Source organism: Notamacropus eugenii, chromosome 1 (assembly GCF_028372415.1).
Source record: "Notamacropus eugenii isolate mMacEug1 chromosome 1, mMacEug1.pri_v2, whole genome shotgun sequence".
Classification (NCBI taxonomy): domain Eukaryota; kingdom Metazoa; phylum Chordata; class Mammalia; order Diprotodontia; family Macropodidae; genus Notamacropus; species Notamacropus eugenii.
The window spans coordinates 443,384,370-443,407,011 of record NC_092872.1 but is presented as its reverse complement, the minus strand read 5'-3'; the positions used below and the strand labels follow the sequence as shown (position 1 = coordinate 443,407,011).

At 43.1% G+C, this 22,642-nt stretch overlaps 1 protein-coding gene across 1 annotated transcript in view; it reads right to left on the bottom strand.

Annotated features, from left to right (window-relative positions):
• Positions 1-232: 232 nt before the first annotated feature.
• LOC140519100 (carboxyl-terminal PDZ ligand of neuronal nitric oxide synthase protein-like) overlaps positions 233-22,642 on the bottom strand; it is a 35,093-nt gene continuing 12,683 nt past the window's right edge. The window contains exons 3-11 of the mRNA XM_072631808.1: positions 22,456-22,548; positions 21,070-21,128; positions 19,584-19,692; positions 18,953-19,082; positions 18,211-18,329; positions 16,794-16,994; positions 11,395-11,560; positions 10,491-10,695; positions 233-9,525 (exon numbers count right to left, since the gene is read on the bottom strand). Coding sequence (XP_072487909.1) covers positions 9,231-9,525; positions 10,491-10,695; positions 11,395-11,560; positions 16,794-16,994; positions 18,211-18,329; positions 18,953-19,082; positions 19,584-19,692; positions 21,070-21,128; positions 22,456-22,548 — 1,377 coding nt within the window. The 3' untranslated portion in view covers positions 233-9,230. The remainder of the gene's footprint in view (positions 9,526-10,490; positions 10,696-11,394; positions 11,561-16,793; positions 16,995-18,210; positions 18,330-18,952; positions 19,083-19,583; positions 19,693-21,069; positions 21,129-22,455; positions 22,549-22,642) is intronic.

The window sequence follows — 22,642 nt, the reverse complement described above, 5'->3', positions numbered from 1 at the left end:
CTCACCTAGGATCAATCAAACAAGTAATTTCTTAAGCCCTTACTCTGCTCCAGGCACTGTGCTAAGCTCTGGATAGAAAGACCTAAATGAAACTGTTCTTGGCCTAGAGCTTACATTCTAATAGCACAGAACAGCGGCATCAAACTCAAACAGAAATGGGAGCCACTAAACCTTATGTAAAGAGCACCGTAGACTGCATGTTAACTTAGAAAAATCACATGTGAACAGTATCTACGTTCTACTATATTTTTATTTATTCTGTTAAATATTTCCCAATTACATTTTAATTTGTTTCTGTAGTACTTGGGAGTGTTGTGGGTCACATGTGACCTGTGGGCCACATATTTGACACCTCTGGCATTGATAACCTGTACATACATTTGGATATACAAGACATACACAAAGTAACCTTAGAAAAGAAGGCACCAGCAGCTGCAGGTACCAGGAAAAATCTCCTGAAGACAGTTGCACCTGAGCAAAGTCTTGAAAGAACCCAGGGATTCCCAAGAATTGAAGGGGACAGCATTCTGGGAATGGGGGGGGGCAGCCAATGCAAAAGCATCAGGGTGGGAAATGGAGCACCAAGTGGGAGGAGCATCAAAGAGGCCAGCATGGCTTGACTGTAGAATGCATGGAAGGGAGGAAGGGGTAAGAAGGCTGGTGAGGTAGGAAGTGGCTTTAAATATCAAACAGGTGACTTTATATTTGATCTTTGAGACTAGACACATTGGAGTTTATTGAATTGGGAAAAGGCATGGATAGACTAGAGCTTTAGGAAAACCACTGTGATGATGGATGGCAAGTGGACTGGACTAAGAAGTGGTGGGGCTAGGGCTGGAATGCAGGGCTCTTGACCAGACATCCAAGACCTTATTCCATAGGCAATGGTGAATCACTGAATAACGGGCTCATAGTAGTTGACATTTACCTCTTTTTAGTTGCAAACCTTTTCACACCTATTATTATTTTACCCTCATAATAAAAGGCTAAGCCTGATAACTGTTATTCCTATTTTACAGATGATAAAGAAACAGAGATTTAGAGGGGGTGAAAATGAATGGCAGAATTGGACCCCAACCCTATCCCCCTGAGTTCTAGGCCTTTAGCTCACTCTACTGCCCCCTTTCTCAGTCTCTTTCTGGCTTCTCTTCACCCAGAGGAATCCCATACACATGTAGTAGGAAAGAAAGGCTTCTTCTGTGGGCTAGAACAAGTAGTTGTGCCGATGCTGTGGGGTGGGGGAAGCAGCTATTCTGAAGAGAGTGGAGAGTCATTAAATGTGGGGAGAAAAAGAGACCTTGGGGGAAACGAAGAGGGAATGGGGTCTTGGAGGAAGAGAGAGAAAGCTGCGGAGACATGGGAAGGAGACTCCATTTTGAGTGGAGACTTAGAGAATCCACTCACACGGCCACAAATACAACCATGTATACATATACTCTTAAATATAAGAAGCATAGAAAAAGATACTATCCCTTATACACATACAGATGCATGCTCCATACACACCCTTCTATGATGACATAGCTTTATACATATACCTAACACACACACACACACTCTTACACATTTCTCTTACAAATATGGGCACGCATATCCAATAATACACAGATGTATGAATTCACACATGAACATACACACACACTCACATTTCCCTTTTTCACATTTATATACATGTGCATCCACTCCCTACACAATTCAATTGACAAGCATTTATTAAGCACCTACTGTTTGCAAGGTATTACAGTAGGCGCTAGGAATAAAAAATAAAAAATTCCCTGCTCTTGACAATTTTACATTGTTACATATATTCTTATACATATAAGCATAAACATATATACGGTCCTTCTAGCTCTAAAAAAATTATATAATTCTGCATATTCTTCTTTCTGGCCTTAACCTTAGGCCAGACTAAAGGAAAACCCCTTGGTGGGGAGGCCTTTATTCCCCTCTCCTCTCTCCTATGTAACATGTAAAACCTCTCCAATGAATCAGAAAACCCGGATTCTTTTCCTAGTTCTGCCTCTAATGCCTTGTGTGAATTTGGGTAGGTGACTTCCCCTCTCTCAGCCTGTTTCCCAATCTGTAAAATTGAAGGAGGGTGGATTAATTGATCTTCACAGTTTTTTTCCCAAAACCTGACAGTATTTGTTCTATATTCTAATGTCCCTTACACCCTAATATTCCATAACTCCATGAGACTGTTTTGGAGCAGGAAACCTGGGATAAGATTGAAAAGGTTTGGGAAAATAATCCTGGCCTGGGGAGTTCCTTGACACAGGCAAGATAGGCAGAAATTCTCAAGTGAGGAATCAGCTTCTTTGCCCCTTCTTTCCTCAAAGAAAGGAGGGCAGTAATCCTGGACACAAACCCAGAGTCTAAATTTCTTGCTTTTAGGAGTAGCAGTGAATTGCATAGCAGTGCCCCCTGGTGTTCGCTCCTAGTGTTGCAGACAGCTTCCTTCCAGATCCTGGATTCCCTGAAGACCCTCTCCTCCGTCCCCAGGTTGGAGTCCTCCTTAGGACTTCCTCTCAAGGGCTCTGAGTTTGGCCCCTCAACCCCTTTTGGAGAGTTGGGCAATGGAGACAGACTGAACAAACAATATTGGAAGGGAACCCTTATACCTCATTTATCAGAAGAGGGAAGGTAGGCTGAGACAAAGGAAATGACTCGCCCACTGTCATACAGCCTATTTATTATATGCTGTAATGTGGTATAGTGGAGAGGATACTCGATTTCGAGTCACACCTGGGTTCTAATTGCGGCTCTGCTAGTTACTGTATGACACTGGTCAAGCCTCTGGAAAGGGCATACACTTTGGGAGTCAAAAGACTTGGTTTAAATACCATCTCCAGCACTTATTAGACACATGACCTTGAAGGAGTCACTTGTACCTCCTTGGGCTTCAGTGGCCATATCTATAAAATGAGGGGCTTGGACTAGTTTCTGAAGGCTCCTTCCAGCTCTGACCTTCTGTGTTCTCAGGTTAGTTCCAGCCCTGGCCTGCTATGGTTCTACAGTTTTAAGTCACTGGAGGCCCAGGGAATGGTTTCCCAGAGGCTGTTCTCAATGAGCTGAGTCTTAGAAGACAGAAGAGCTGGGCTGGTCATGAGAGATCACCAGCTACAGTGGTCAGCAAACAGTAGCCTCAAGTTCCCAAAAAGACTCTTTAAGCTACAATAAAGTAATGATTCTTATTTTGTGAGTCGAACCCATATTTGCCCACTCTTGCACTGGAGTCTCTCCATTCCACAACTCCAGCCCTGCTCCACCTGTCAAGGCTTGATCTTCATCATCTCCTCCTTCCCCCTCCCCTCCCACCCATTCAGACTAGGGCAGTATGGGAGAGTGGACCAGCAGCAAGACTGGCCTCAGAGCTCTAAAGTTCTCTAGCTGCGAGACCACTGAAAAGTCATTGAAATTCTTGGAGCTTCAGGTCCCATTATCTGCAAGGGATAGTAACACTTAATCTCTCTCACTTATCCTCTCTCCAGGCAGGCTCTCCCTTCTACCTCCCTGACACCCTGTTCCCTATCCCCTTCCCTCCCCCTTCACAGTCCCCACCTAGTTCAGGCCCTCATCCCTCTTGCTTGCCTTAACTCTTAACAATAGCATAACTGGTCTCTCTTCTTCCACAGTCTCTCCTCTGTCTGGCTCCTCCTCAGGAGGTACCAAAATTATCTTCCTAAAACACAAGTCTGTCCATGTCATTCCCCTACTGAAAAACCTCCAATAGTTCCCCACTGTCTGGAGAATAAAATGCCATCTTTTCAGCTTCCAACTTAAAGCATTCCCTATTCTGACCCTAGACAACTTTATGGACACATTTCACATTCCTCCCTTTTTATGCACTAGTTCCTCCACCTCAACTGGCCTCTACTTGCTGTTCCCAACTCATCATTTCAATCTCTGGGCCTTTGTGTTGACTATCCCACCTCATCTCTGCTTCATAGACTCCTGGGTTCCCTGCAAGGTTCAGCTTAGGTACCACTTCCTTCCAGAAATTCTAGATCTCCCTAATCATAGTACTTTCTCTCCTCAAACTTTTCTGTTTTCATGGTCCATCTTCCTCAATAGAATGTAAGTCTCTTGAGAGCAGGGGCAGTTTGATTTTTGCCTTTGTTATCTTCAGGGCTTAATAGTACCTTATAAATAACAGGTACTTAACACATGCTTATTACCATTATCTTCCAAGGGACGAACTAATTATACTCACCTACTAATGGAGACACAGGCTATAGGAGCCTGGCCACCCTTGAGTATTGGTATGAGTCTTCTAGAGACAATTAAAATGGCTTATTTGGTGTTATTTTAATTACATTAACTTGTATACTCATAGTACTTTGTTTTATGTCTCTCTACTGCAGTTAACTGTAATAGTGGGTATTAGAGAATATCTGTATTTATGTGTTATCCTTCCTACGAGACTACATTCCAGGGTCGGTGCCTTATTTTATTTAAACCCTTCATCTTCCTTGAGCTTGGCACAGCTCTCTATACACTGTGGTTGCTTAACAAACGCTAATTGATTGAAATGAAATAATAAAGATGTAAAACTCAGGATAAGAGGAAGCTGGTACCAACTCTGTGGCACCAGCTAATAAAGAATTGAATCGAGAATTTGGCTTGGTATAGCAGAAGGTGTTTTGGATTCAGAGCCAGAGGACCTAGCCTTGAATCTCAAATCCACCATTTACCATAACCATGGGCAAGGTGTTTTCTATATTTGAGCCTCAGTTCCTTCATTTGCAAAATGAGGGGCTTAGACTTAATGAACTTTAAGGTCCCTTAAAGCTTTCAACTCTAAATTTATGATTCTTGGGGGTGGGGGGAGAATATATAATAGGTGGTAATTCTCTAGCACATCACAGTTTGAAAAGTACATTACTTTAATCATCTCACTTCATCCTTGCAACAGCCCTGGTAGGAAGAGTGAATATTGCTATCCTATTTTACAGAGAATGAACTAAGATCCAGAGAAAAGAGACTTGTCCAAGGTTTCTAAGGATACTAAGGAGATACTAAGGGACAGAGTCATAATTCATAGAATAATTGGCTTGAGAGCTAGAATAGACCTTAGAGATCATCCAACACAAACCCTCATTTTATAGATGGAGAAATTGAGGCCAAACATAGCTACTATGTTTAAGGTCACACAGTGAGTAGCAAAGATAGGATTTGGACCCAGATTTTTTGACTCTAAATTCAGCGACCTTTGTTCAGCACCCTGAGTTCCTCAAAAAGCTATAGTCTAAGACTATTGACCTCTTCTCCCTTTACCCCTTTCCCACTCCCACACAGTGGTTCTTCCTATCTTTGATCTTCTGGAAAGTCAAGATCAAACAGTTTCCCAAGGCCCCCTCATCTCCTGAAATATAGGATGGTGGGATGGAGGCCAAGAATGAGTCAGAGGCAATGATACAGGATACAAGTCTTCTCCTCCCCTGCAGGAGCCACTCTCCAAGAGCTCTAGATTAGGAAATGAACAATATTATTATGGCGATCCTGCAGGTGGCCACAAGGTGGTAGTATGAGATCAGGCCATTTGGGCTTACTGTGTTTGACCAACCAGCTCTTAGCACACACTAAATCACTAGTCCTTGTTGACTGGTTCACATCAGTCTTTTCACCTCCAAGCTTCTGAATCACACAGCAGCATAACCTGAAGTGAAGCTCAAAAGATCTGGGGTCTACCACTGATTTGTTGTGTGACCTTGAGCAAGGCACATCCTTTCTCTGGCCTCATCTCCATATCCACAAAATGGGCATAACAGTTCCTGTCCTGTTTCTCTCCCTGGGCTGTTATTAGGAATGGATGAGATACTGTGTATAAGGGCACTTTGTGAGAATAAAGGGCCATATGAAAATTCCTTCCTCTTGTGGCAGTGGCTCTTCACATTTTTTGCATCCCTTCAGCAGTCTGCTGAAACCTATGGATCCCTTCTCAGAAGAAAATTTTTAAATGAATAAAAGAAAATACATAGGATTACTAAAGAAGTCACTTATGCTGAACTACAGTTATCAAAATATTTTTTAAAAATTCACAGATCCCTGATTAAGAAGTCCTGCTCTCCTATATTAAGAGTTATGGATACTTTCAATCAATCCATAAGCATTTAGTAAGTGCTTACTAAGTACTAGGCTCTGTGCTGGGCAGTGGAGATGCAAAGAAAAAACAAGAGGTAAACAAGAGGATTATTAGCCCCAAATTACAAAACTCAGGGCTTGCCAGGGTCACAGAGCTAGTGACTGCCAGAATTTGACCCCATATCTTCTGACTTCAAGACTTATGCTCTTTCCACTACAACACAAGATACAGATGTGAGCAACTGTTAATTATACAAATGTGAGGCTTGGAAGAGTCAAGTGACTTATCTAGAGTGACAGCGCCACCCCTGGAATCCTAGGATTCAACTCCTTGCCTGTATAATAGGCAAAGGAATTAAGAAATTAAAATTCCTTGAAGTTCTACAGAGGAAAACATAATGAACATACATTTGCTCTCCTCCTATCTCTTTTCTATTCTTAGATAAGTAGTAAGTATGGATGTAATCTTCCTGCTTTGTTGATCACTCTCTCATCCCTTTCAACTGGATCCCTTAAAATCACTTTGGAAATATAAATTTCCCTTTGACCTCCACATCTTCTTCTGATCCTTCCATCCATCATCTCCTTGCATCAGCAGAAACCTGGATTTTTCTTATACACGCTTTGCCACCCTTTCCACAGGAGGCTTGCTCCTTTACCCAAGTTCCACTCACTGAGCTAGGAGGCACAGTCAGAACATTTGCTTCTCCCCACTTCCAAATCCATTCCTCTGACACCATCTTTTAGTAACCTTTCCTTGTAAAAAAGTTCATGCAATTTAACTCTGCCACGCTTATTCCCCATTTTTGCTGTTGACATCTCTTTCAGAGGAATTACAGGATGCTGACCTGGGGATGAGGTAAAGAAGGAATCTCTCACATTCTTAGGGTTAGTATGTGGGACACTGGGACAGACTCCACAGGGTAAGTAAAGGGATATAGATTCCCCAGAGTCATTGCTGGGCCTTGACTTATTTGGATCCTGACCATCTCTACTTGAGAATTTACCATCCCAGAGGGAGGATAAGCTATAGGAATCAAGGAAGCTGTAACCCACAGCCAGAGTGCCCAAGCTGGAGGAGTCTTGCCTAGGAGTTAGGGTGGGGAGGCCCCAGGATTAAGGGGCAGTAGCAGGTAGTTGAAAGAATTAGAGAGTTAGATGAACTGGATTGAGACCCAGCTCTGGAACTTTTTAGCTGTGTAAGTTTAAGCAACTTACCTCCCTTTATCTGGCCTCAGTTTCCTCATCTGAAAAATACCAACAATGACACTGGCACTCCTTTCCTCACAAGTTATAAGAAAAGTGCTTTAAAAACTGGAGGTGGTTATAGACATGAGAATTCTATATCATGCATAGATTGTATCCTTGGCTTGTGGTCAAAATGTGACATCACTGACATTTGTCTACAGTGTTCTCCCTCTTCTCCACCCCAAAGCCCAATTTCAGGTGTTCAGGGCTTTTCTGCTCACTCTCTACTCTTCCCAGGTCTCCAGAAGGTCTTTATCAATTCTTTCCCACAGAGGACAACAGGGAATGATGCTTCTAATGGGGTTTTCCAGTTCTACAGGGGACAGAGGTTTATTGGACCCCTGGGAATAAGGAAGGACCTTTTTAAGGTTCTCAGACAATAAGGGCTCACACTTATATAGCACTTTAAGGTTAGCAAAGTGCTTGACAGGTTCTCATTTGATCATGATGGAGGAAACAGAAAAACAGCCAAGGGAAACAAAATGGGAAGTGGGGTGTGACACATCCAGGATGGAACTTTATATTTCTATCCACCTTGGACATTTACTATGCAACATGAGGCAGTGTGGTATGGTGGATAGTGTTGGACTTGGAATATGGAAGACCTGGATTCAAACTCTGCCTTCGATACTTATTAGTTGTGTGATACCAGGCAAGTCACTTATCCTTTCTGGGTTTCAGTTTTCTCACCTGTAAAATGAAGGGGTTAGATTTGATGACCTATAAGGTCCCTTCCCACATGACTTACTGCCTGTCTCAATGTGAAAAACAGATAGAAAATAAGGACAGTCCTTGACCTTCTAGAGCCCACAATTGTAGAGCAGGGGGAAGGGAATGCCATGGACACACATAAATATAACACTACTTAAAATATAATAGGAGTAGAACAGAGCTTCCCTCAAAGTACCATAGAAATATAAGGAGAGAACTCTTTCATCTGGGAAGAGAAAAGGAGTGGAGGTGTTCAAGGAGGGCTCCATGGAGGAAGAAGTAGCTGAGTAGAGCTTTGAAGGATGGGAAGGGCTTCAGAGGAAAACGGAGAAAGGGGGAAAACCATTCCAGCTGAGAAGAAAGTGGCAGCAAAGACCATAAGATTATAGGATTTAGAGCTGGAATGGACTTTAGAGATTACCTAGCTCAATATTCTCATTTTATAGATGAGGACACTGATGTCTAAAAGGGGAAATGTCCCAAAAGAAGAAGAAATCTTAGCAAGGCGGGGTACAGGAAGCTGATATATCTTATTTCTAAATGCTCATCTGGTTAAGGCTATGGTTAACCCATTAAAACAAACAAACAAACATGTAAAGCAACTCAGGAGTGACACAATCCCCAACAAAAACAGCTCCCGTTTCTAGAGCACTTTGGGATTTACAAAGTACTTTCTTCAGAGTAAGCCTGTGAGGTAAGTAGGCAAGGATTTCTTTCCCCATTTTAAAGAGGAGGAAACTGAGGCTCAGAGAGGTGAAATGACTTGCCCAGGTTCACACAGTTAAGTGTCAGAGGTGGGATTTAAATCTATATCTTCTGAATGCAAGACCATGTTCTTGCCATTACACCATGATGCTTCAGAAGGAATGATCATAGGATCAAGAGCTGGGGGGGATCTTGGAGATAATCTGGTCTAGCCTCATCAAATCACAGATAATGTTATTGAGACCCAGAGAAGTTTAGTGACTTGTCTCGTGTCACACAGAGGGTTAAGGAGCAGAATGAGGATTTGAACCCAGGCTATCTGACTCCAAGTCCAATGCTCTTAACACTATAATAGGCTATTTCTGCTCTATGCTCAAGTTTAAGTATACTGTGGGTAGTTCCAGGTGAACCTGGAGGGCTTTCCCCTGTAGGATCCAAAGGAAGGGAAAGAAAGGAAGGAAGTAGAGACCCAGGGGGTGGGTTTACGCAGGAACATGAGCCTCAATGGCTGAATCTTCCTCATCCTCATCAGAGAAACTGATGTGCAGGATTGTGTCATTGGCCCCAGATGGGAAGGTTGTGGGTGAGAGGTGCAGCTGAGTGACCCCAGCTTTGGTTTCCTCTAAGATGTCACTGCTCACTGACTCTGGAGTTCCAGAGGAGGATGGTTGTCCTGGGTCAGGCTCCGAATCCAGGCTGAGGGAAGTCTTGGTCAACCTTTTCTTGAGAGTGGGGGGTGGAGGGTGAAGCTTGGGAATGGATGGTGATGTCAGAAGGCTGGAGAACAGTATAGAAGATTGGGGAAGGGAGGAAGAGGGGAGAGTGGAAAAAACATAGGACCTGGAGTCAGGATTATTCCTGCATTCTTTACACTTTCTAACTTTCTGAACCTGTCTCCTCATCTAAAAATAATAGGGATAATCATATCAAGGCTGTTGTGAGGAAAGGGCTTCTTAAATCACTTGGGGACCTGCCTGGGAACAGAGGGATGATCTAAAGCTCTCCTGGTTGCCTCGGCCTTCCTGTGAGCTGGTAATATGTCTGGGATGTAGGGGATTCGTTGCAAGAATTCACAGGAGGATTTCCTCCCCATTGCTTCCAATTCATTTTGCCTCGGACCCAGCAGGACCAAGAGGTGCTCTCTCTTCAGGGCTCTGATTTCATTTCTAAGGGCTGAGGGAGGGCTCTCAGTCCAGGGCCATCATGGGGAAGTACAGGAGTGTTGTAAAAAGAGCACAAGCTCTTCCTCTGGAGGACTTTGGTCTGAATCCCAGCTCTGCAAACTTACTATCTCTGTGTGGCAGGGGCTGGGCTAGACCTGCTCAAAGGTCCTTTCCAGTTCTAAATTCTAAGATCCTATTATTCATAATAAACCTTTATATTATTTAGTGTTTTGAAGTACCTCAAAAAGTCTTTTCATTAGATCCTCAAAGCAAATCTGTGAAAGGGGGAGTCTAGGTTTGATTTCCCCTTTTTTACAGAAGGAAAAATTAAGGCTTGGAGAGGGGAGTCATTTGTCCCAAATCATATAGGGAATGGGTTGAGTTAGGGACAAAACCAGAACAAGAGGTTAGGTCTCTTGACTCCTAGTTTATCACTCTTTGCATTACAACATACTGCCCTCAGTATCTAGAGAAGGTATAAGGACCTCCAGTAGGTATTTATGTCTCTCTAAGATCATGAGGAAGAGGGCCTTTGTCTACCTTCAGGAGAGCAGGCAGGGAGGTGGTGGGGTCACTGACCTATCCTTATTGGCTGTGATACTGGAGGAACTCTCTCCCTGTTCAGTCTCCTTGGAGTCTTCCTCTCTTTGGCTGAGCCCAGGCAGATGTCTACTTCTCAAAGTCAGGCTAACCTTTCCCACAGTGTCTTGGCTTCTTTGGGCCCTGGGACCCCGGGTGGAGGCCCGGTCCAGGCTAAGGCTGAAGCTCTGCAGAGACTGGCCACCTGTTTGGGTAAAAGAAAAGAAAGAGAGAACCATAAACTCTTTGATAAGATTCTAAAGATTCCCAGGGATCTCAGAGATTGGCAGCAGCCAACTCCTGTACCTCCTATCCAAGCTCCAGAGCTCTTTGTTCTAAGGTCCCTTCTCATTCTGACATTCTCCATTTTGGGTACTAACATTCTATCTCATCAATAAGGGCAGGTTCTTTCTGTTCTAAGGTCCCTTGTAGTTCTAACATTCTCTGTTCCTGGTTCTTTGAGTCATGGATGAGGATAAGTCAGAGCCTTCCCTAGCTTTCCCTCCTGGAGATAACTGCAAGGCCTCCTCCCTTTGAATTTGGAGCAGGAGGAGCCCAGTGAGATACTATAAGAATGTGAATTCTTAGGTCCTTTCTAGCTCTAACATCCTATATCCTATGAAAGAAACAAAAGAAAATCTCAGTGTAACCAGTTCAAAATCTTGACACCAACATCCACCCCCACTGTACTAGGAGCCCAGGATATCCCTCAAGCTATTCTATACTCCTGCAATCCTGGAACCCATTAGGCCAACATCATCTCCTCTTTTCATCTTCACCTGGGCCACACAAGATTCCCAGCCTCCCCCAACCCCAAACCAACAAGCCAACTCCAGCCTCTTTCTCTGTCTAGAGCCAACTCCCCTTACCACCAGCTCCCTGTCCTGCCCTGAGTCCTTCTTACCATTAGGCCGGCCCCAAGCTCTTTCCTCTAACTCCCTCAGCTGCCGACCCAATAGCGCCATGTGCTGAAGCAGGTCTCGGTTGGTCAGTAGCAACTGGTGGATCCTGGCCTGGGCCTCCACTCTGGCAGCTGTCTCTGCGGCCAGCTGGTCTGTGAGAAGCTGTACCTGGAGAATTACCATCATGACCTCATTTGTGGCCATTCTTGACCTCTACCTTTACCACCTAATTCTCTTTGTGAAAGAATGACAGAATCAGGATTCCCAAACACAGAGGTTATTCTAATCTATGGCCTTGAGCCCTGGATCCATTTCCCAACATTTCAGCAACTGCTCATCACTTTCTACTTAAGACTTACAGTGACATGGAGCTCACTACTTCTTGGGCTGTCCATTCCATCTATGGGAAGCTCTTATTGTCAGGAAGGCGGTCTTCACGTCAAGCCAAAAACTGCCTCTCTGTAATATGAACCTATTGCCCTTAGTTCTTCCCTCTCAGACAGGTTGGCACAGTGGATAAAGTGCTGGTCCTGGAGGCAGGGAGACATGAGTTCAAATCTAACCTCCTACTCTTACTATCTGTTTGGGCCTACGTCACTTAATTCCTGTTCGCCATAAATGAGATCTTTGTAAAGTGCTTAGCAAAGTGCCTTTGTACATAATAGGTGCTATATAAAAGCTTATTCCTTCCTTCCCTCAAGCCAAGTAAAATCCCTCTCTTTTAGGACATTTAGATTAGCTCTTCAGATTTTTGAAAACAACTATCACATGTCTTCCTACTGACCAAGGTCTTCTCTAAATTTCCCCGCGAGGTGTCTTCAATGCACATTTTTTTCTACTCCCCAAACTGGTAGATTAGCCTCTTTCCTAGAATACTATTACAAGTAAGTTCAAGAAGGAAGAGACCATGTTTAAAAAAAATATTTTGTCTTCCCCACACCTAGCACAGGACTTTCTACACAGTAGATACATGACAAATATTTGTTGAATAAGAAAATAAATGCTAGCAAACCTCCTTTGAAAAATCCACTCTATTTGCACAACAAAAAGGGAACAGATTGGGAAAAGAATATTTGCAGTAAATATGTCAGATAAAGGTTTGGTTTCCAGAATCTATAAATACTGGTTGAATGACAGTTCTCTAAAGAATGAACGCGTCTCTCTAAAAGCAATATGCTCCTCCATGGAGCGATGGTCAAGGAAGATGAACAGACAACTATTGAAGGAGGAGAGGCGAAATGTTTATAACATGTTAGAAGATACTTAGTCAACAAATTAACCAACAAGCACTTATTAAACACTGACTATATACCAGGAACTGTGCTAAATGCAAGAAATAAAGAAAAATTTTTAAAAAATTGTCCCTGATCTCAAGGAGCTCATATTCAAATAGGGGACAACATAAAAGATAAACGCAGAGTAGAGGGAGAGTCAGCTTAGAGGTGAAGGCGGGGCAGCTGGGAGAACCAGGAAAGGCCTCCCTACAGGGATTCTATGGAGCAGAGGTAAAGAGGGAGAGCACTCCAGGAATGAATAGACAGCTAGTGCAAAGCCACAGGCAGAAGGTAGAGTATGAATATGGAGCTGGTATGGCTCCATTGTAGTCTGCAAGGAGAGGAGTGGAATGTAAGAAGACAGATAAGGTAGACAAGGTTATTTAACAGGGTTGATGTGGTCAGACATATGCTTTAGGTATCTAAATGAAGGATGGATTGGAGTGAAGAGAGACTTGAGGCCGAATGCCAAGTAGGAGGCCATTTTAATTGTCTAGGACAGATGTCCTAGACCAAGGGTGCTGGTTCTGTGAGTGGATTTGGAGGGAGAGATAATGAATTATTTTTTGGATATGTTAAGCTTACATTTCCTTCAGGAACTCTAGTTTGAATTGTCCAATTGGCACTATGGGACTAATTCAGGAGAGACTAATGCTAGATACAGAAATCTGGGAGTCATCTGCATAGAGTTTCTAACTGAATCCATGAATGAGATCACTAAGTTAGAGACTATAGAGATAAAGAGGGACTAAGACTTAGCAGGTACACAAAGCCTTACATCACCAAACTAAGACCTGGGAAGGACCTTAGGATAAAAAGGCCAAGGTCTCTCACTGCATTTGGGGTCATCTCCAGTTGTCCTAACCTATGTCTTGCCACTGGACTCGGATGACCCTGGAGGAGAGAATGAGGCTGATGACTTCGTATAACCCTGACTCACATAAATCCAGTTCACTTGCAAGTCAAGTCACCACCCTCCTGATGTCATTCATTCTCTTTGAGAAGGACAAACAGTGTTCTCTTTGGAGTGGATTTTTCAAAGGAAGTTTGCTAGCATTCTGTTTCTTCATGACTATGAAAGAAATATTTCCTATGTATCTACTGTGTAGAGAGCTCTGTGCTAGGTGTGGCAGATATAAGACATTTTAATTAGATACAGTCTCTGCCCTCATATAATTTACAGCGTAATAGCATTTTAAGAAAAAAGGTTAAACATTCAATTCAAGGAGCACAAAAATGTCAAATTACAGAACATGTAGGTATATTGATGGAACCCCAGGGGGAAGGTTAGCCTATAGAAGAGATGGGTGGGGGAAGACCCATGATGGCTGTTTTCAAATATCTGAAGGGCTGTTATGTTGAATCAGGATTATACTTATTCTGCTTGTCTCAAAAGGGACAAACTAGGAGCAATGGATTCAAGTTATAGGAAGATTTTGGCTTGAGTTGAAGACTTCCTCACAATCACAGCTGTCCATGATGTGCACTTAATAAATGCTTACTGACTGATTGATCTGATCAGCAAGGTTTTGTTATTTCTTCTAATTCCATTCAGCAGTATGGGAGTAGGAGAAAGAAGAAGGCATATGGTGGGAGTAATCCAGGACTAGTTTTGATGAGGCTTGATTGATGATGGGACAAAGGAGCAAGGGATTCAAGAGTAAAGCACAGAATAGAAATGAATGGGCTCACCAATTGGGAAGGGAGGAGAGTGTAGCCAGAGCAGGGATAACAGAGGGGAATGGAGAGACTGGAGGTCAGGGTGGGATAAAGAGAAGGTTTAGGAAGAATGAGGCATAAAAAGGAAAAAAGATAAAATATTATGCTCGATAAAAAAAAAATCCAGTTCTTACACATGAAAGCAGAATACTTTCAAAGGCATGATGAAAAGCATGAATCACCCCTGTGAGAAGTTGAGGTGGAATGGAAAAATAAATCATGGGAATTGGGGATTTAGGATATTTGAAGGGACAGTTGAGGGATGAAGGTAGGGTGGAGAGGAAGTCTGTGAGTCAAGCACTGAACTCATTGCGAAAGAGGGAGAATTACTTGGAGATAGGGACCTAAACTACAAGCAAGTTCTGGACTGGGTAATAAGGAGGTAAGGATGGGGGTAAAGTGAGAAGGCATTCTAAAATCCATCTAATTGAATCCCTTCATTTTTACAAGTGAGGAAACTGAGGCTCAGAGAAGGTGAGTGGCTTATCCATAGTCATAAACCAGTAAGTATCAGAGATCTTCCTGATTTCAAGTCCAGCACTCTATCCATTATGCCACCCCTTTCCTTCAATCCAGTCATAAGCAGAGAAATACAAATCAAGAAGGCTTAAGATATCACTTAATTCCCACTAAATTAGCAAAGACAAATATCCAATATTATCAGGGCTGCTGGGAAATAGGCACTCTATTACACGCTTGTTTGGAGTACCTATAGATGGATGCAAGCCTTTTGGAGAACAACTAGGCAATATACAAAAAAATAGACAAGACATGATAACCTCTGTCCCAGTGACGCCATTGCTAATACATTTTCCTAAAAGTACACAAAAAAGGAAAACAAGATCAATCTGCTCATTTTGTAAATAGCAAAAAGCTGGAAGTCACCTATATTTCAATGACTTAAGAGTGGTTAAAATATGGTATATTTCTATAATACAATATTATAGCACCATGAAATGATAAATAGAAAGGGTGTAATGACCAAAATAACTTACATTTGTATAGGGGGTTCATGTTTGCTAGCATTTTACGTGCATTATCTCACCACAACTCTGTTATTTTGACTTATCAGTATGGAAACAAAGGCTCAGGGAATCTGGGGATCCTGAAGCTAGTAAATGTGAATTATATCTGCAATTAGACTGGTAGAACCATAACTATAAACATATTGACTACAATGACATATTTTTAAAAAAAGAAAAATCTAAATAATGCAATTTCATAAAGATATGAAAAAGATGCAGAGCAAGTGCATTTTTTGGCCATTCATTTGGTTTTACTTTATGAAATGTTGATTATTTATGAGAAGCAACATGGTATAGTGGACAGACAGCTAACTCTGAAGTCAAGATCTACCTCTGACAAGCATAGCAGCCTCTGTGACCCGGAGCAAATCTCTTACCCCGTCGAGGTTCCAGGTTAGTGGTGTCAACTCAGATACAAAGGGGGACCACATACATAAGGATGTCTGAGGGTCACGTATTGACTTGGAGAACCACATAATAACATTATCTATATTTCATCGTATTTTTGCTAATTTTGTTACTTATTTCCCAATTACATTTTAATCTGGTTTCTGCTATGCTGGAAGTGCTGTGGGCCACCTGGGGCCAGGCAGGGAGCATGCTCACACCTCTGCTCTAGGCAACTTCTAGGGCCATACATGATAGACCAAGTGCCAATCTGCCTTGGTAAATGGCATCCACAGTGGCAGTCCCCTACACCAATGAAATCATGGGTCTGGTCTAAATAAAATGATTTTATGTAACACTGTATTTTTAAACTTTTTATGTCTATCATATATATATATATATATATATTTACTTTCATTGATGGCTGAATTTATAATAATTGTTTTTACAAAAAGAAAAATACAAGTTCTGTTTCAAGTGACTTTTTTTCAAATAAGGAATGATGCTACTCAGCATCCTCCAAAGCATTTGAGTCTATCTCATGTGAGCCTCATAACAGGCCTGTGAAGGTCACACATAGTAGTATATCCCTTTTACAAATGGTAAAGGTTATGTATATACCTTTATGCATATATGCAATACTCATTTTTCTGAGCCCCAGAGAGGTAATAGTGACCTATCCAAGGTCATGCACCTAATAAATGAGAGAGCCAGGATTTAAATCCAGTGCTCCTCATTTCCACATTCAGTGTGTCTTCCAACATACCAACACGGCTTCTCCAGGAGAAGAAGGGGTGAGTCTACGGTGAGACCAGAAGACTATCAGGAAATTAATGTCTCCAGGAGTACAGATATAGAATGATGGCAGAGGATTAAGCTGAGGACCATAGAGAGAGGAAAAGTCCATGACCCCTTAGTCACTCGGAAAGCTACTCAGGAAAGCCCAGCCCATGGGGAGCTCTACTTAGGGGAAGAGAAGAGGGGGAGGAATATTACCTGGGCAGTGGCTACCTGAGCCTGCTGCCACTGCTGGAGAAGCTGGTGATGGAGGAGCCTAGTACAATGGGGAGTCAACAGGGGTGTTACTGGCATGGCTGATGACTTCGGGGAGGATTCTAGGCTTCTCGAGGGTGACCATGGAGGAGCACTGGCAGGGTGGGCAGGGCCAGCTCCGGCATCCTGGACACAGCGGCATACCTTGGGATAGAGAAAGGAAAAGGAGGCATAATGAATAGATTGTGGGGGCCTAGCTCAGTCATATCTCAAGAAGGGCTGGATTTGGTAGAAAAAGACAGAAATAGTGAAGCAGAATGGAGAACATACCCAGTCACATACACACTGGTATCTTTACGAGTCTATGTGCTTTAGTATAGATAAGACCCAAAATCTGACTCTGGCTCACATTCATTACTTGCTGTAACGCATCTGGTTTCTAATAGCCCTGGACTCTCAGGGACATCTAATTCTGGTAGGGATAGTCTGGTCTGAAAGCTGGGCTTGTAACACTGAGACATATCAACTTTCATTTACCCGGTTTTTTGGAAGGGCACACTGGCCTGAATAACTGAAAACAACAGATAAACCTAAAAAAAAACAAAAACCCAAAACCCAAACTTTTTTTGGTTTGACTCTGGGTTAGAGAATATATGTGTGTGTGTATATGTATATATATATGTACATATATATATACATATACACACACACATATAGCTTCTTAGAGTTAAAAGGACCTTAGATGTCATCTCTTCCAAACTGTTTGAAACCAAAATCCCTCCTATAGTACTTCTCATAGGTGACTGACCAGTCTGTACATGAACACCTTCAGTGACAGACAACTAACTCACTAGTCATTCAGACATCTCATTCTACTGGCAGATAGCTCTGGTAGGAAGTTATTCTTCATATTGAACCAAAGTCCATTTCACTGAAAATTCCTCCCATCGGTCCTGATTCTGCTTTCTAAGGCTAAGCAGGACAAATCTCACCCCTCTGTCACATGACAATCCTTTTAAATATCAGCTATAATATTCATCCTTAGTCTTCTTGTTTATGGGATATCAGGCCACTGGACCCAGATGACTCAGGAGAAGAAAGTGAGGTTGGTGGCCTTGCACAGCCCTCCCTCACCAAATCAAAGTCAACTGCAAGTCATATCACCATCTTGATGTCATGGTCCTCTTAGAGAATGAAGGAGAAACACAACAATCTTTCTATGACCTAAACTTCCCTAATTCCTTCAATGGATCTTTATGTGACATGGGGTTATGGGTCCCCTACCCTCCAGCAGGTCTTACCATCAGACAAAGGGACTCTCTGAGGGCCTGTCTTCCCAATCAAATCAGTAGTTCCCCTTTCCCCTGTATTCCCTGCCTGGGTCTGGTCTCGCTTCCCATCTTGATGTCAGATCTTTTACCTCTCTGAGTTGTTCCTTTTCCAGCTTGGCTTGGCTGGTGTGCTCCCTCAGAATGGCTCTATCAGAGTCCCCATCGGCCCCATCCTCCTCTCTTCGTTTCCTTCCCTCTAGTTGATATGCTGGAGAAAAGTGGAAGAGAGGAGGGAGTGTTTTGCATGAGGAAGAACTGGTCTGGTTCTGCCCAGGAGTTACTATAGTCTTGATGCTGTCCATAGGCTAACTAGGCAATGGCTCCACTTCTTCCAGGGCCTCTCCTGGTTCATCCTCTGAGTTTACCCACCCATGTCTTGGTGAGGTATAGCAAAGGAACTGGACTGATTGTAGTTCATCCAGCAAATCCCCTGAAGCATGAGTTAAACACACATGAGTTCTTTCTGGTACCCCAACTCTAATCTAGGGAATGAATTCCAAGAATAATAAACAATAATAATTATAAGTTCTGTATCACCCTAAGGTTTATGACAATCTTGTGAGGTAATCAGTACAAGTATTATTATTCCCATCTTAGGAGGAAACTGAGGCAGAGAGAAGTAAATGACTTGCTTAGGATGAAGCAGCTGGTAAGGGCCAAAACCAGGAGTCCAACTCAGATCATCTGACTCCAAGACTAGTATTCTTTGTATCACAGCATATTATCTAGGACCCTCCCCTGCCTTGGACAGATGGCTATCCTGGGGACATCTTGGCAAAATAAAGTACAGTTTAGGTGGAAGAGGTTGAAAGAAAGGTGAAGATGGGGTACCTGCTTGAGGCCTCTTCTCTGTAGGTTGACGGTTGGCTGCATCAGTATTGGGTAGAGTGTGTTGTAGACTCAGCTTGTGGCAAACCTCAAAGGCCTGGCCCACTGTCCTCACTGCTCGAATGGCCTGGCTCTGCCCACATGTAAATGGACAAAAGGATACACTGATACACACCATGCCCAGCCCTTAATCCCACTATGGCTTGATCCCCTTAACAGTGGTTCTATAAGTTAGAACCCATGGGCTCTGAAAAAAAAAATCCTACTTTGGATATGTTGGGGGAAGGTGTACACCACACCATTTATTCTAGACTTTCTGTGGAAACCTACAACCTCGAGGATACATGTCACCCTCTAGGTCCTCAAGTGCAGTCCTTTGACTGAATCCAAACTTCACAGAATAATCCTTAATAAATCCTTAATAAAATCCTTAATAAAAGGATTTGTTCTGTAAAACTTGGACTCAGTCAAAAGGCTGCACTCAGGGACCTAGAAGACCACATGTAGCCTTGAGGCCACAAGTTCCCCACTTCTGGTTCAGGGGATTTCTTGTGGTATGACCCCTCATTCATGTTAGAGAGGTTAAGATCAAGGCACAAAGAATATGTTGGCAATGGATTTTGTGATCCTTTACCTTCTTCTTAGACTTAAACACGTTGCACCGGAAGGAGTTATTGGTCCCATCCCTGGCAATATAGCTGAATATCTTCAGGTCCTGAGAGTCATGGGACACATAGAAGATTCTAGGAAGAAATGTCCCATGTCAATAAATCCAACCGTGAAAACAAGAGCCTCTAAGTATTCCATTACCACAGAGTGCCCAAGGTGGGGTGGGGTCTACTAGTGACCCCAAGGCTCCTTCCCCAGGGCTTAAGTTTCCCTTCAACTTTACCAGATCCCAGAGAGTGGGTCCCCTGTCTGAGACTAGGTTTGGTGGCTTTCTTGCCCCAGGACTAGTGACCATATAGAGGTGATATTTTGTACTGTGCCACTGAATCCGTCTGAGAAAAGGACAGCACCGCAATCATTCATTACCCCTGAGCATCTTAGGATGCGGTCAGGCAGGTGGCAGTAGGATGCCATATTTTGGAGGCACAATACCCTTTGTGAAAAACAGTGCCACAGAGAGCCCATGTCGGTGGGGGCCTAGGTCCCTGCCCAGCAACTGATCTTTTCTTCCCTATCACTGGACTATGAGGCATGGGGCTTCAACTCTAGTATCACTCAGGAACTGAATTTAGGGAACCTCTGCAACCTAGAACCTGCTGCTGTATGGGGACTAATTTCTCTGTCGATTTATTGACCAACCTGGCAAAACCACCACCACCTTAGCCACCATAACCATCAAATGCTCAGACACCAGCTTCTTACTACCAGAACTCTCCAGGACCAGGACTACACACATTTGGCCCAACTGGGAGCTAAGTACACATTATGCTGATGACCTGGTCACTAGTTTTTATAGACCCAATCTCCCTGTTCCTTCTATCCCGTTTCCTGTTGTTTAGAGAACAGACTGTACTATCCTTCATCATCTCAACATGGAGTTGAGAGGACCCAACTGACTGGCTAGCAAACCTCCCTTATTTACATTAGTGAGCAGCCAAAAGTCCCTTTCTGCTATTGCTCCCACTTAGCTCTGCTCTACCCCTACCCAGGCCCTATTCTCTTCTCTTGTTAACAATTTTCTCTTTATCCTAGACCTTTTTCTCTCACACATTTTCTATCTTCTTGTACTGATGGAAATCTTACTCCTTCTAGAAGATACTACACCCCTGCCTATGTTTTCTAGCACTGGATATTCCTTCTTTTAAGCCTCCTGACATACTCTCTGCTTCTCTTTTCTACTTCCAGACTTTTCCTCTGTCCTCATCGTAAGTATATTCTCCCCCCTGTACAACCCTTCCCTATCTCAACTGGCACCTGAAGTTATCAGATGTTCCCTGGGTCCCCTTCACTAGCAGCATGAGGAGCAGGGTTCAGGCCTGCCTTGGTCTTTCTTAATAACAATAACATCTGGGAAGGCAGTAGTGATGTTCCTGCTCAGATGAACGGAACGACCATGCCTCATCAGTCATTTTTACTGGGATAAGGGAGGTAGTGAGGATGACAATCCTTACCTGTAGACAGGGTCATGCATCACCAGTGTCCTGCTTTCTTCCCAGGCCCACTCCTTCCTCTGCAGAAAAGTGAAAAAAAAAAAACACACAACACCCCCCAAAAAACCAAAACCAAAACAAAAATCAAAAAGCCCCCAAAACAAAACAAAACAAAAATACAAGGCCTTAGCACAATGCTGATTAGATAAGGGCATCAGGAAGATAGAGAAAGAAAATGGGTCCCTGTCCTTGGACGGTGTCCAGTCAACTGGTGGAAATAACCTTCATATATGTGGAATGATGAACACATGAGGCAGCATGGAATAGAAGAAAGACCATTGGATTTAAAGTCAGAGGATCAGGGTGCAAACCCCTGGGTTGGGTGAAGCATTGGTTGAGGGCATTAGTTGAGATGATCTCTAAGGTCCCTTCCAAAATTCTATGATCATTTAAGGACTGACTCAAGGGCAAGATTGAGTGGGGCAGAGTTTTGTTATGGGAATTCCTAGGAAAGAGGCCACAAAAGATTCCTGAAGGTGGTGGTATCACCTGAGCTGAGCCTTGAGGGATGAAGAGGATTCAGACAGGATAGAGGAGTTCATAGGCTTACAGGATTTAAAATAATGGACTTTAGGGATTGTCTAATTCAACCCCTTCATTTTGCAGATGAGGAAACTGAGACCCAGGGAGAGAAAAAGTGACTTCCTCATGGTTACACAAATAGTAAATGGTATAATCAGAATTCAAACCTAGGTCTTACTAGAGATACAGCTCTCCTTCTGCTAAACTACAGTGATGTTTGAGCAGGGAAAGAATGATCAGAGTGATACTGTGAGAGGATGACTCTGGCAATACATGCAGAAAAGACCCAGGGGAGAGAGACTGTAGGCTGATGTAGTAATCCATCCATAGACTGGAATGGAAGCCTGAGAAAGGGAGAAGGCCAGATGCAATGGAGAGACAGAGAATACAAGCCATCCCCTGAATGTCCCTGCAGCCTTGTGCTCAGGGCCAAACATATAAGGTTGGGAGCAGGAAAGGAAATGAGAGATTATTTATCTAATCTACCTGAAGCTGTAGAGGTTATGATTTGCCTTGTAAATGGAAGAGCCAAGATTCAAACTCGAGTCCTTTTGCTCTAAATTCAGTCTCTTTTCTCACCACTACTTCCTTGCTGTCAGCCCTATTCCTTCCTTTCTTTCCCCTTCAGTCTCACCTCCTGGAGTTCTGATGTCAAAGCTTTTCCCTGCCCTGTGGCCTGATATATCTGGGAGGCTGTTATTAAGGCCACCTTAGCCCTAGAGAGTGGGTAGGAAGTGGTGCAGTCATGGTCATTCTTTCTCTGGAAGATTCTGCTTCAGGAAGGGGGTCTCTCCTTGGAAAAAAGGGAGGGTACGAGATACTTACCTTCTGCATCTTCCTGAGAATCACCTTCACACCATCAACAGATACCACGATGCTGACTTTCTTTTTCTTAATGTTTTTTGCTTTGAATTCACACTGGGGGGGAGAGAGATGTTCATCACTTGGAAGTAACTGGCCTGCTGGGTCACGCTAGGTACACTGAGTATTGACTAGGATCCCCAATCAACAA